General features: G+C 40.3%; 1 protein-coding gene across 3 annotated transcripts in view; it reads right to left on the reverse strand.

The window, feature by feature from the left end:
• Window positions 1-1,449: 1,449 nt before the first annotated feature.
• The window catches only part of LOC118225822 (V-type proton ATPase subunit H), a 58,819-nt gene continuing 45,324 nt past the window's right edge, over window positions 1,450-14,944 (reverse strand). For all 3 annotated transcript variants that reach the window (XM_035414808.1, XM_035414809.1, XM_035414807.1), the window contains 2 exons: window positions 11,811-11,924; window positions 1,450-1,757 (listed from right to left, as the gene is read on the reverse strand). In XM_035414808.1, coding sequence (XP_035270699.1) covers window positions 1,694-1,757; window positions 11,811-11,924 — 178 coding nt within the window. In that variant the 3' untranslated portion in view covers window positions 1,450-1,693. The remainder of the gene's footprint in view (window positions 1,758-11,810; window positions 11,925-14,944) is intronic.

A 14,944-nucleotide genomic window follows, 5' to 3' on the forward strand; every position in this document is an offset into this window, starting at 1 on the left:
AATAATAATAGTACTAATAATAATACAATTTTTTCCGGGTATTTAAAAATTTGTTTAAATACAGCAGCGTAGAGAGACGGGAAGAGACATTTGACAACGGCCACACAGCTGGATTCAAACCCCCAGTATTGCAGCTCGTAAAGAGTGTGTGGACAGTGCTCTACAGGGTACGCCACCAAGACACCCCCAAACATCATAGTAACTTTTGATAGGAACCAGGTTCTATGGTCAGCTGCGACAAAAATAGAACTTTTTGTCAACAAACACCCCAGGTGGAATTGGCGTAAAAAGAAGCATGGCCATGGAGAAAAGAACCTAACCCCCATTGTGAAATATGGTGGTGGGGCTGTACTTTCAAACTCACGACTCAGTTATCTTGGCAAAGGGAAAGTGCACAAAGTTGTTAATGCAGGGGTGCCAATAATTAGGACACATATTTTCAGAATAAAAATGATTTTGTTAAAATATTTTTTTCCTCTGAGCAACGGCAACACAAAACTATTTAATAACACTTACCATAGAAAACATTTGATAAACAATAAAGTGCATGTTATTCAGCATTTTTTCAATATTAATTGAAGGTGTCAGTAATTCTGGAGGGCACCGTTTGTTTCTCAAATTTGGAAATGAAGGAATGTGAACATCTAATTGCAGGACATGCAATTTAATTGAAAGTGTTGTGATTGCATTATAAAGACAGGTTTTAAAGGTCATTCTCAGCATTCGTGCAGTAAGTGGTTCTTAATGAAATACTCTCCTTCAAGCATTTTGTCAGAGAAAACTTTTTCTTTATTCTCACCATTACCATAAGAGCACCTTCGCACACTGTGACCTGCGTTGTGAATATCTACCCGGATAATTGTTCAGGTTCTCTGCTTTTACTATCAAGTAGTACGATGCGTGATCAGGTTGGTTTGAATGTGGCTTTAACATCATGGTTGCTAATGTTGATAAACAAATTGTTTACAACAGCTTGGCATTGGCAGATATCTACATATTTGTGCTCCCACATAATAAAAATAAATAAATAAATAAACATACGCCAGATGACGGCTGAAACATTTGTGAAGTACCCTTAGCGCTGTGGCTGTAGTGTGCTCATTAATTTCAGCGCAGTGTGGAATTACTGTGAATATTCTTTGTGGGTTATGCTACCATAAACAAAACAGCGACAATAAAACCAACCAATAAACCCCGAGACCATTTACAAATATAAAGAACCATAGCTCATCCAAGACGTTTGCTCATAACTCTGCAGTGAGCTTGTCACTGACAACAATTTCTTTGCATAATAGTTCTCACCAAGTGCTGGGAAGCAACACTTTCAGAAAACTGTAGAACGGAATCCGGGGTCTTGACAGGAGCAAGCTAACAACAAAAAGTGTATTTATATCTGGAGCACATATACCAAGACACACTTGATGAAAAGAATGAGCCACTCATTAGGAATAAGTTAGTGGAATAATTTTATTGGAATGCCTACTTTTTCAGTCATTAAAGACATAAATATGTGCACAGCAACTATCACTGACATTTAGGGACAAATGACGATTGAGGATCGGATAACCGAGCAGGTTCTACCATCAGACAACAAGTGACTAAGCCTCAGGATCTACATATTAATTCTAGGGGAAAATGCAATTGGCATAGGGTGACTCAGACTGCAGGTTCCTTCTGTCTGCAAACACGAAGCTCAGCTCCTGGCAGCAACGGCTGGGGGCTGCTCTGATGACTGCAGCTGCTTGCCAAGGTACTCCCTGCGTTGGAAAAGAAAACATTGTAAATGTGATGTGGGAAAGAAAATCCACTATTCATACATGCGCAAACACGCACTCTTTTATACACTACTGTCCCTCGAAGGTGTTTGCTTGAGGCATCTCCTGTGTAATAATCATATACACACAATGCGGACTCAATTCAAAATGAAAAACGCCGTTTCCTGCAATATGAAACATAATCTACGTCAGCTTATAATCTACCACCCTGTCTCAGTACCTCCCTCACTGACAGCCCTGAAGGCATCAGCCACCACATACTGAGCTTCATTGCCCTTTCCCAGCATTTCTGGCAATTCCCTACAGGCCAAGCTTTCTTCTTGATTGGAGAAAAACACTCCCCTCCCTGTATTAAACGTTGATCTCTTTCTCTTCTGCTTTTGATACTCAGCTCACTCAATTCTTCCATCTGCTCTTGCTGATTCAAGAACCTGCTAGCACAGTACCCCCTCTCTGCTGCTCTTCTGCCCTCAACTGCTACACCTGTCAGATTTCTAGAATGTTCCTCCGACCTCACCACCAGAAAATCTCACAGAGCTTGCTTGGGCTTTGAGACCTCCCGTTAGTTCCCTGCAGCTTCGTCTACATTTTCCATGTGCACGATGCACTGTTATTTCTCCAATTTCCCTTTTCCTGACCTTCACACTTCCTCCTAGATCTCGGTGTACGTTTCAGACACCTCTCATTGGAAAAAAAAATGCAGTAAATGACACTTTTCTAACACGCCATTCTTAGTTCCCTGTTCGGTCTTTGGCCTTGAGCAATGCGGTTCTGTCCAGGCCGGCCTTCCTTCTTATTGCCTGCGTCTGCTTCAGCTGATGCAGAGCTCTGCTCGCCCTCCCTCTCTCAACCCCCCCCCCCCATACAGTTGCTTACCACTGCATTATCCATCCTGCTCTTTATGGCCACACAGCCATCCCTTCGCTCACTCGCATGCCCAGATTAGCATCTGCGCTGATAGATTACCTTACAGTCATTTGACACTTTGTCACTAAATCCAATTTACTCTGTTCTCCAGCGTTTTAAGGCATGCATAATAAGGGTGTTTAGATGTGACATACAACCAGAGCAATACTTACTACTACTATGAATACCACAAATAATACTAACCATACTACTACTACTAACTCTAGTACTGAGGGACTTGAATGTGTGGGTAGACAAATTATAATGTTCTACAATGTTCAAAGGTTTGGGGAAACAAGTTTTTTATTGAAAGAGGCCAAGTATTAGATTATAGAGGACAAAAATAAATAAACAGATTATTAAATATAAATGCAAGAAAAATGTAAACAAAAAAAAAAATGAGTACACAGAGATAAATTAATTGATAAAATCTGACATAAATGGGTATTTCTGTATATATTTATTTCTGTATTTATTAATTTCCAAATGTATTTATTTCTTGATTCATTTATTTTTTATTCATTTATTTCTATATTTACTCATTTCCTTACTTCTTTGTCCATATAATAATGAGGGGGCTTCCCTTTTACATTCAGACATAGCAATCAAGCACAGAGACAGATGCTGGCGTAGGCAAGTGCGGAAAGATTTCACGATGAACTATTCTCTCACCAACCCCAAAAAAGAGTTGCAATGTCGCGGACAGACAAAACAGCAAATAAATAACTCTACAGCTTCCACAGGGAGTATGTGAGAGAGTCCAACTGATCTGCCATAATATGAATTATGGAGCAAAACATTCATGCAATGAACTACTTCCTCCAGATAGCTGAACACTAGGGTCAACTTCTGTTACACAGCTAACTGGAGCAAACTGACAAAGCATCCACAAGAAAGAGTAAATAAACTGAACTAGCACTTTCAGCTATGTTAGCCAGTCTCAAATCCCTGGCTATCTCTTGCCACTAGGCTATAAGCATTAGCGTAGGGGAGTTTAGAGAAATAACTAAGACTAAATTTAGACTAAATTTTTCCTCTGAATTTGACATTAAGGCATACAGACCATTGAGTAAAATCAGGTGAAACCGAATACGTTAGCTAGTAGCTACTGTACAAAAGCAGCGGATGTGATTGTGTGACGGATGACATGTGACATGCTGACGAGCCTCAGAACAACGTAAAACTCCAGTGCTACCTTGTCATCTTATGTTTAAAAGTATCAAAACTATATTTACCCTGAAATTGAAATTGAGCCATATTCATGACAGATCTATGAATGCTATGACATTAATAGTTTTTAATTTTGTTATTTTTGTTCGTCCATACTAGGCATGTTCTTGGTTATTTGTTTCCTCAAATCTAAGAGAGTATTTTCGAATGTACAGTAAAAATAATTTGTCCATTAAGCAATCGATTGCAAACTTACGCATGGAAAGCTTTTAGCCACACAGAATCCTAACTAGTACTGCTTTCAAATGGTAATTTGATTTGTGTGTACATAGCAGTCGTACCTAGAGTGGATCATGTGCGTCATGAAAGACGTGATCTGGAAGCCTTTTAGCAATTTTCCTCCCTACTCCCTTGCAATTAATGGCCTGAGTGCCAGTTTGCAACATAATGCACATAGCCTGAAGAGCTAAATGAAAATTTTGCATCTCCACTTGAGTTATCTGGAAACATTCCTGATTGCATGATAATTTTTCATACTTCAATCAGTAATTGCAGAACCCATGCATGCACAGACACACCCACCCATGCACACACGTGTACAGACAGGCACGCATACACACAAGCGCGTTGTTGTGTGAAGTGCTGTTGAGGTAACGTTACAGGGCCAACAGATAGGTCAGCAATTCATCCCTTGGATGAATCCACGGCGCCACCTTTTGAACCGTGGCAGGTTGCCGAGATCCACCACCGTCTGTGCTCGGCAAATTCAGCGAACCAAAAAGCAGTGATTAGCCTCACTGTGCAGCAAGAGGAGGGAGGACATGTCAACAGGAGCAAATAAAACCACAGTTCCAGACTTCAGCTGCTTTACAAACTGAGGACAACATCATAGTTCATCTGAGGACAGCGCATGCGCTCCTCTACATCCCAACCCCTGGCATGCACTCATTATGAAATATCAATAGACCCCATACAAGGAAAAGGTCATTATTTTCAATTCAGGAGATCTTTGAAATGAATGTTCATTAATATAAGAAACACTGCAACTGTTTTTCTTGTTTTTTTTTCCCTCTTTTGAGTTTTATAACACTGCCACTGAGTGTTAAAGAGACACTATTTCCATAGGCAATAAGGCTTTTTTGGATATCAATATGAATCGATATCATAAATAAGCAGTTACTTTTGTATCAGTGTGAGTCAACATTCATCATTACAAGCCCCTTTCAACCTGCTAATAAATACTGGAGGGTACATTAACAAGGCCGGCTGTAAAAGCGAAACTGCCAATAGCAGTAACCCAGCACGTGTACTGTTCTGCGGCTGATTTCATTTGATTCATTATTCAGCAATATAAACACGGGAGAGTCATTGATATTTAATTTCTTGCCGGCCTACATCCGTTATCTTTTTGCTCAGAGAACAATTCACAAGTCATGCATGAAAATCCCATTAATGTTGCACAATTTGCCGAAGCTGCCATGAAGGGATTGGTATTTACAGTATGCGTACTGAAACTGAAAGGTGCCTAACGTAGTGGGGTATCAAAAGCACATAACTGAGGAGACTCATTATGCACTGCAATTACAGTATATGTTCCAAAAGCTAAAAGCTCTATATATCACCAACCACAATATCTTCAGATTTAAAAGAAAAAAAAATGAATACAGAGTTTCTACATTAAGCATGTCACGTTTAAATGTGAAACTAATTCAACCAGAACGAACACACATTCGAACCGTAAAAAAAGTAGGGAAGGGGTAGCACAGCATTTTAAAACCTCTCATTAGCACCATGTCCATATCAGATGAAATGGTGAATGACAGAATCACACTGCTAAAGTAATCCGTGCTCAAACCGTAATGGAAAGTTCAGGCATGGATGAAAAGCCCTAGCAGCTTTAAGATGGTGTATTGACCTTCTCTCAGCCTGAAACGAGGAAGAAAAATTTTTACCTCCAATGTTGACAGAAAGATCAATTATTAAGAAACGACTAGATGCTATCCCTTCATTTCCCACACCGATGCTGCATGATATTTTTTTTTTTAACGGAGGGAAAAATTGGACAGCCCAAGTAAGGAAATAATCCCCTGTCAACAGGACAGCGGGTAACAGTTAAATATCACTGGAGATCCTTCTGCTGATGCGAAGTGCTATTCGCTCAGAACCAAACTGTAGATGCAATAGGCTGCAGAAAATACGGGGAAAAAACATATGCATTTCTCATCAAGAGGTTACTGTCTGAAACTTTTCTGAAAGCAATACTATGAACAACCGAACAGCAGCACGAACTTAACAGCGATTAGGATATCGAGCTCAAAACTAGAGAGACGGTGGGCGTAAGGGCTCTGAATAATAAACATTCGGCTTAAATGTGAAAATATAAATCAGTGACTTGGGCCACAATGTTCCCGTTAGAGAAACTGGGCTTGCTGCTGCACTTTCACAGAAATGGATTTTTGCTGATGCCGACCAGATCATAAATATAATTTGTGCCAATATAATTTGAGAGTAGGTAGTCCAATGGAGAACAATAAATTTGAAAATCCTTGAGGCAAATGATATAGTAAGGAAGAGTGGCAGCCAGGGTACTGTAGGGAGCACAGAAGTTCTATCAAATAATGAGAATGTGTTGTTCTCTCCGTGAGGGCACAGTCATTGTAGTTTACTATGTGCTACAGCACATCGTCTCATACAGCTGTGATAGCCACCTCTAGCCTTCAACAAGTTTTTTGTATATTGCAGGTGTTGCAAACGGTAGCACAGTAGCTCTCATGCAAAACAATTTTCACACAAGCTTGCTGAAAGCCTAGATGTTTTATGATGAAGCTCATGCTCGGCACAGTAATAAACTGTATGCCGTGCCAATGTCTGCCTTATTATAGAAAACATACACAATTGTATTAAACCTAAACACTACAGATATTGCCAATATCAATTCAGAATTTACAGGTTTGGCAAGTAACCACTGAGAATGTGGTAAGAAAACGAAGAGTGAGAAAAAAAGAAGACCTGTTAAATTACATTTCCAATGTGATAATGATATTATTAAATACTGATTTAGGTACAGTATACTTCCAAGAACATTACTATTCATTTTAAATGGCTACCATGCAAGTTAACAGCTATGGTAACAAAGGTTATTTTGCTTGGATATATAGCTTTATATGTAATACATGTTTGTATCCTCAGATACAATGAAATTTATCAGACATCAAGCAAAATGAGGAATTAATGTCATTTCCAGGTTTATATGCCCCAGAAAATAACTAGTTTCAGTGGGATGGTTAATATTATGAAAACTTTGCTTTCACGCTGCATTGAGGACATGTGGAATGAAATACCATCCAGCCAATTTGTGCGGTTGGAGGGATGAACAGACACACCTGTACAATGCACCTGGCCTTAAGTAAACCCTTCTCTGGCATTCATTGCGATAACCACATTAATCCTGAGTCCTGACTCACTTAGCAAAGTAATTTCAGCTCAGAAAATCTGTTATTCCAGGTGGTCTTCCATGGACTGTTTCCATAAGAGTCTAAAAATGCATGGTCATGTCCAGGTTCCAAAAAAACTACCCAAAACTTTCATAAAAACGAATTATAAATCATAAATTACTAACGGCTGCAATATGGCTTTGGGAGGAGAAGAACAGAAGCGGAACAAAAATTGTAAATCAAAAGTTTCCCCAACCTGCATGTTCAAAAGTTAGTTAAATCAGACGACAAAATTAAATTTGATTTACTTTGTAGTCTTACACACATCACAGATGATTAGGAAATGTACCCAAATCTGAAGTGAAAAACAAAACTGGGTTACGGCCACGGTTACCGAATTGAACAAATTTTTGCTCATGAGAAAAAAACAAAAACAAAAAAAGACAAAAATGAAGTGCATTTCGGTCCAAAAAGCTACCTAGATCCCGGGAAAGATGCAGGTATGGGGATGCAGTTTAAACAAGGTTTTGCACCTGGAGTTGAGCACCAGCCTCTTTTTACCACCCTCCGGACTGACCAACACCAACTGCTCCATTTTCTGCTTTTAGAAGGAGCAGAAAAACAGCCTTGAGTTCTGTAGGTTATGCAGGCACACGCTGTTTCCAAGCTACTCGTCTGTGAGGTTTTTTCACAGGAAGACAATGCAGCTTTCATTTTCACCAGCAATCACAGCTACCATTTCCCCCTTTCTTTCACCACATGGTTGGCTATTCACTCTTTACAATCAAAGCTGACTTGTAGTAGGAAATAGTCCATACACTGCAAGACATAATACTATACAAGGCAGTCCATAAGTATTTGGACAGTGACACAATTTTTGTTGTTTTGGCTCCGTACGTTAGACTTGCGAATGAAAGTGAGCGTGAGGTTAAAAGGCACACTGTCCGCTTTAATTTGAGTGTATTTACATCCACATCTGGCAAAAAGTGTTGGAATTACAGCGCTGTTAAATGGACAATATCAATATACAACACCAAAGAACAGATGATAAGCACACTTTAAATTATGGGTACATGGAAAAATAGACCTCATGCAGCTTCCCTGAACACATGTTTTTCTCACAAACTACTGCTCAGGAGATAGTGATCTTATTTATAAATGCTAAATGCAACATAGGCCATACAAGGTGGTGGCCTGATTCCACCTGCTTTGCCTTCAGTTGACTGCTGTAAAGTAAGTACAGTAGGTAGAATGGCAGTGTGAGAAACGCTTGCATGCGACTGCAACATTTTAAAACATACAAAGAAATGTATTTTAAGAACGTGTTTCCTCACTAAGGGAGTGACCAGACGTAAAGCTCATCCAAGGTGCTTATGAATACACTGTGCACATCAGCACAAAATGCACAAAATCCAACACGGAGCAAGTTTTAATTCACTGCAAGGAGCATGAGTACTGATACTTTTTCAATGTGCTATCAAGCTACGCACACATCTCAAGACACCGTTTACATACCCAATAACCCATATCTCACCATGTGAATTTCAATGCAATTGTACTGGCAATAATGCTCAGAGACTCTCCAAGACAAGTTCTTCTGGGTCTGCCTGGGTCCTAATGCTAATATAACAATGTTTGTCATTTGGTTGATGCTGTCTACTGCTAGATTATTTATAAATAGGGCAAGTGTAGGTTACCTGTTAATTTGCATGTATGCATCACTTCAGAATGTAAACACAGTCTAAAGACATACATTGGGTATGTGTCACAACGATCAATTCATTATCTATACCCACTTATCCTGGTCAGGGTCACAAGGGGTGCTGGAGCATATCCCAGCATGCATTGAACAAGCAAACTCCACACAGAAACTCACTCGCTACCCACTGCACCACCCCTATTGGTCACATACGACAAGGAATCTGAACAGCAGGAAAAGAAGTGGCTATAAAACATGCACTGTACTGTATCACTCAAATTGTTGTTTTCCCATAAAAGTTTTCATTTGAAATTCAAGCTCATCAAAACATGGTTGTTCCAGACTAAACCCTTTGGTTTTGTTTAAGTGAAGATGGTTCCCTCTCTGTGTACGGTAAGAGGTTGTGTTTATTTGACAGTGAGAAGTGAATATTCACATACAATCTTTGAACAAACAGTCAATATATCAAACACAGACTACCCAACCCTACTTTTTTCCAATTATCAGCTCCCTGAGGAACTCATTTTGATACCAACAAAAGTGCAGCAAGCTTGGCAACAGAAAATTGTAAACAAAATAACTCACAGGATACCTGCTCCAACTGTAGCCATTATGAGGGATAGGTGAGCTTCTCAGATATTGCATAAATCAACTAGGGCAAACTACTAAAATGTTTTACTGCTTTCCCAATAAAGTTAAATCAATTCCAAGCCAAAAAAGCAAAATTTTTGTATTCTGGGTATTTTTATGATTTCTCATCCACTAATAATTCAGAAAGGGAAGATGTGTCTTTAAAAGCAGTAAACAAGATTACAACTACAACGGAGGTCTATAAACACTTAGGCTTCCAGTAATACTTTGAGGCTTTTCAGCAGGGCTTAAACAATGGGAGCAGAATACAAAACAAACAGCTTTCAAAAAAATAAATAAATGAAATATCTGCCTGTTTATATGCAGCACATAAGGTGGAAAACAGTCAAGATTAATGGCACAAATATGCTATTAATAGAATGTGTATGTATGTAGGGTGCTTTATAAAATGTTTTTGTGAAAAATCAAGAGAAAACTTTGATATTGCAATGAGACCAATATTTAGAATTATAAATTAAAATAAATATCTATGCACAGTAAAATGTTCATTGGACTCATGTACTCTGTCGGAGTTCAATGAACACTGGACACTTTACTGTGTGAATTTGCTCATGGTAGGCTTGTTTTTCAAAACACAAACCTTCATTTTACAGTTTAACAAGGACCCAAAGGTGCAATGTCAAAACATGACATCAATTGGACATACAGTTGATGAGAGTAAGATTGAACAGTTTTTTCAAGGTTTTTTTTTCTTTTTTTTTAAACGTATGAATCCAGTTATATGGTTGAGCCAAACGTTCACCACATTATATTGCTACACTGACTCTGGTATATAAAAATTGCTTCTGTCAGCACAGAGGTAATAGCACTGACACGACAAATGTCTGCAGATGTGTGTGTTCCATTTCTGGGATGTCGATGCCACTGCTGCTGTTAAACAGCAGGTTGGTGCAGATCAACCAGACACATAAAGCAGGCACGCATGCACGCACACTCCTCGCTGTCCACTGAAGGCCACCTCATCTTCCACCAGAGGGAGGCGCCGTAGCTGTGGCCGCTCATTCGTCACTCCGATACGCCCCATTAGCGCTCTGACCCTTAGTGCCTCGAGCAGTCGCAGTGACTGATTATGTGTGGAAACTCCCGTGCCAGGATCCGGGCTCCCATTCCATGTTGTGCTTTCCAAAGTCACAATTACCCATACACATACTGTAATAGATTCCAGAGATTATACTTCCTTACCTATTTTCAAGCCTGCAGAGAAGTGTCAGCTAGCATTTGTTCGACAACAGAAAATGACAGATTTCTCAATCTCAATGTCTTGTACAGTCTTTAAAGGATCACATTGTCCTGTAAAAATTCATATAAGGTCTTTTGTTATCTTACTTTTCTTTCTTGTTACATTACAGGCATTTAGCAGACGCTCTTATCCAGAGCGACTTGTTTTTGCGTGTTGTATTCAATACACCAAACACAAGCTCCACTCAGATAGACTCCTGTTCACATTTCTTCCTTAACGTCGCAGAGAAGGGGCAACAGAGTGGTTCAGTTGTAAAAGGTGTTTTCCATGAGCGCAGGTTGGTTGCTACAGCCTAGATGTCAAAAGTTTATCTGACTTTTACTAGCCAGGTATGACTGCGAGTCTGCAGCAAAGGACAGAGCTGACTTTATATGGTCAGGGATACAGTGAATACTTCCCCCAGCAAAGTACTACACACATCTATCCTCAGATTGGCACTAGCTCTCCTGTAGTACTGCGGGACCTGTAATGCAAAAGTCACTGACCTGCAGCCAGTTATATGGGATGGGTGCATGCATTTCGGCTGCATTACTCAATGAGTGGAGAGAGCAGGTCAACTGCTCATTCCAATTTTGGTACACAAAATTCACCCGCACAATTATAGCCTCTATTTTGAAGAATTATTACTCAATCTACATGACCGTATGTCATTCATGAAAAACTGCAGTATATCAGTAAACCTGTGGCTCTCATTTACCATCATGCTGTGCTCTAAATAACACAGGAACAGCTGTGCAGTCATAACCATTAGTCTGAGTAGGTATTGCTCATGCAGAGCCCACATTTTGTTGGCTAAGATAAAAAGACCCCGTGACTCTAAGAGACCAGAGTTTAGGACAGCTGTGCAGAAAGTTAGTATTTGATAAGCCCCTTTTCTGGACAGAAAAGGCAGATGCTAATATTCTAAGAGGGCGGGCGGTGCAGGAGGGACCTACCAGTTGTGCACCATCAGCTTCTGCACGGCCAGCAGGGCGTTGTAGCGGACCTGCTGGTCCTCGTGGTGCATGTGGTTCATCACCAGCTGCTTCCCGCCCAGCTGCTCGATCACTCTGCGGACCAATTAACGGGAGAAGGAAGAGACCTCCATTAGCATGTTAATCAGGATCTATAGATATGCACACGCTTGGCTTTCATTCAGAATTAAGCACACTGGAGCCAGAGCCACGGCAAAACTTTAAGGGTTATTTACCGCTGCTGAAATTATGCTTTTGTAGAACTGAGCGATTATGACAAGAGGTGCTCGCTTTGTTGAGAGCATTTCATATTTGATAGAGTAATTCCCCTTTTACCGATGCTAATTACTGCACTAAAATCTTAATATGCACACACAAAGCAAGACTTTTTTTTTTGGTTAACAATCAAATTTACAAATGCAAAGGATCAATGAACATTAGAGATGCAACCTAGTTATATCTTTTAATATGCAAATGTATAGTGCCAATGCCAAAAAACAAACAAGACCCCCCCCTCCACAGATAATTCCCCTCTATATTTAATAACAGATATCCACCCTCAACAAAGAAAGTGAAGTTTTAATATATGAAGCATAATTCCTGTCTTAAGTGACCCATGGGAGAAGCAGAAACAGCAGCTGGGATTCCCAAGCAATGACAATCTTTAAAACAAAGAGCTGAGCACAGATGGAGCAGCAGGACATCTCAGAGATGATATCAACCTCTCCCATCAAATTTTCATGTCCCAGCTCCCTTACATCTCCCCACCGAGTTGAGCTCAGGAGAAAAGCACTAATTCTTCTGGAGGACAAGAGGAACACTGACGAGTATTCACTTTGCAAGCGCCATTTACTGGATACAAACAAATCTTCCAGACGCGACCCACACCCCACCCCCCTCCCCCCCCCAAAGAAACTTAAATAGCCAGATGGATTGATTGGGTTTTTAGTTAAGCAGAGACAGTGAATGTGACACATTGTCTTTTTCACTCCGTTTCAGTGGCCCCTAGACGCCGCATGCCTCGGCCTTAATGCGACTTCCTTTGACATACTGCATGCCCCAGCCCCCGCCGGCTTCCCAGAGACTTCTTCACCGAAGCTGATACTCCGGGGGAAAGGATGAGCAAATAATAAACATCTGGTCTGTACCCTGGCTGGATATCAAGGGGTACATCAGCACCATCTTTCTGAAAACAGACTTTTTGTGGGAGAGGAGACAGAGACACTACATTATAAGAAAATCCATTTTGCAGGGGACAGCAACAAAATGTATGGGTTTATTTTTTACATATGGGTGTCATGTCAGTGTCTGGGACCATATAATATCCCTACAATTTCCAAATCATTTTCAGTTTTTTGTCTCAGTAGGTCAACACTTATATAGACATACATTTACAGGAAATAAGAAGTTAAACAGGCATTTTCATAATGACCTCATAGAACACAGTGGTGAAGAACATGCACTCATTATATGCATTTCTGAACCATTGAAATTTTTCGCTTTTTCCCCCATTCACAAAGAAAATAACAGTCTTTCTACACTGTCTTCAGGGCTAGTTTTATTACCTGGCTGGAATGCGATACCACGCTCTTTCAGAATGGGAAAGACCCACTATCAATCTTGCGCGACATCAGCAATTCAAAGTGATCAACAGCTTTGAATGCGGAAAGGGCACACGCTGAGCCAATCAGCATCACTGGTAAGGCTGATATAGGCGCTTGTTAAATTTGTTTCTACACTTTCTCCATGTGACACAACATTTGGAATGTACTTGTCAAGAGGCCAAGAGGAGTATGCTAACTCACTGGTAATCCAGGTATCAATATATGAAAACAGCCGTGGGGATTCTACAAACATGTAGGGGATGAATAAAATGAGACAGAGGAACACAAACTACGCAATACCCAATCATGAATCCATGGCAATCAATGGGATCGAAGACGCATTCATCTGCGCTGGTGGTAACGCGTTCCTGCCCTACTCCGTCCACCTTGACCACAGCAAAGTCAGATAATCAAAGCTGTTCATCTTCTCCCTGGGTCAATACGCGTGGATTTACGCCCACGCCTCGATCTACCGCCTCGCTCTCCCAGCCTCTGCCGGACAACAACAGGGTGCGGCTCCCTGGCGACATTCATCAGCCTCGTTAACGGCTGCGCCCTTCAGTTTGCAGCATTCACTGTTTGCTGACACGTTCACAGGCTACCGGCACCTCATTAACTCAGTAGATTGTGAGTGACTAACCAACTCTTCTGGGTGACATTTTAATTAGGTCATTATCTAAGTTGTGGTTAATGCAGAGGGACATGCACTGTGATGGTGATGGCTAAATATAAAATATGAATTTAGCACCTTCCATCGACATATGCGGTCTTATCAGTAACCAAATTGAGTTTTACTTTCAACTTCACCTTAATCAGGTGGAGCAGCATAACTATTTAGGAATGGTAAATTCATTAGGAAAACAGATTCAGAGGCTCTCCTCTTTTGAACTGTCAGATCAACTCTGACCTTTCCATAGGTTTTACTCCTGTCTGGTCATCCATCAAATATATATATATAAATCATGAATATGTCCCTTAACTGCTACACTACACTGCCAAAGGAAGCTGGAGTAAATGGCTAGCTAGTGAGCTAAGAAGCCAATATGTTACAAGTAGGTACAATAAATTATTATTGCAAGGTAAGAAAACTAGTCATCAAGCACTATAGCAAGAAATGAAACATTTCTGCAACCTTCTTTCCAGTCATCAAAACATAAACTTTTGGTGAAAGGTTTGCACAAAAAATTAACTCAGAGGTCATGTAGTAATACACAACATTGGCAAAAGTTTGTGGGCACCCCTTCTATCTAGTGTGTTCAGCTACTTCAGCCACACCCATTGTTAACAGGTGCATAAAATCAAGTGTACAGCCATGAAATCTCCAAAGACAAACATTGGCTGTAGAATAGGTCTTACTGAAGAGCCTAATGACTGTCAATCTGGCACTGTCATAGGATGCCATCTTTCCAACAATTCAGTGTCAAATTTCTACCCTGCTACAGCTGCCCCGGTCAACTGTAAGTGCTATTATTGTGAAGTGGAAACGCCTAGGAGCAACATCAGCTCAGCCGT

The sequence above is a fragment of the Anguilla anguilla genome, chromosome 4 (assembly GCF_013347855.1).
Source record: "Anguilla anguilla isolate fAngAng1 chromosome 4, fAngAng1.pri, whole genome shotgun sequence".
Lineage (NCBI taxonomy): Eukaryota > Metazoa > Chordata > Actinopteri > Anguilliformes > Anguillidae > Anguilla > Anguilla anguilla.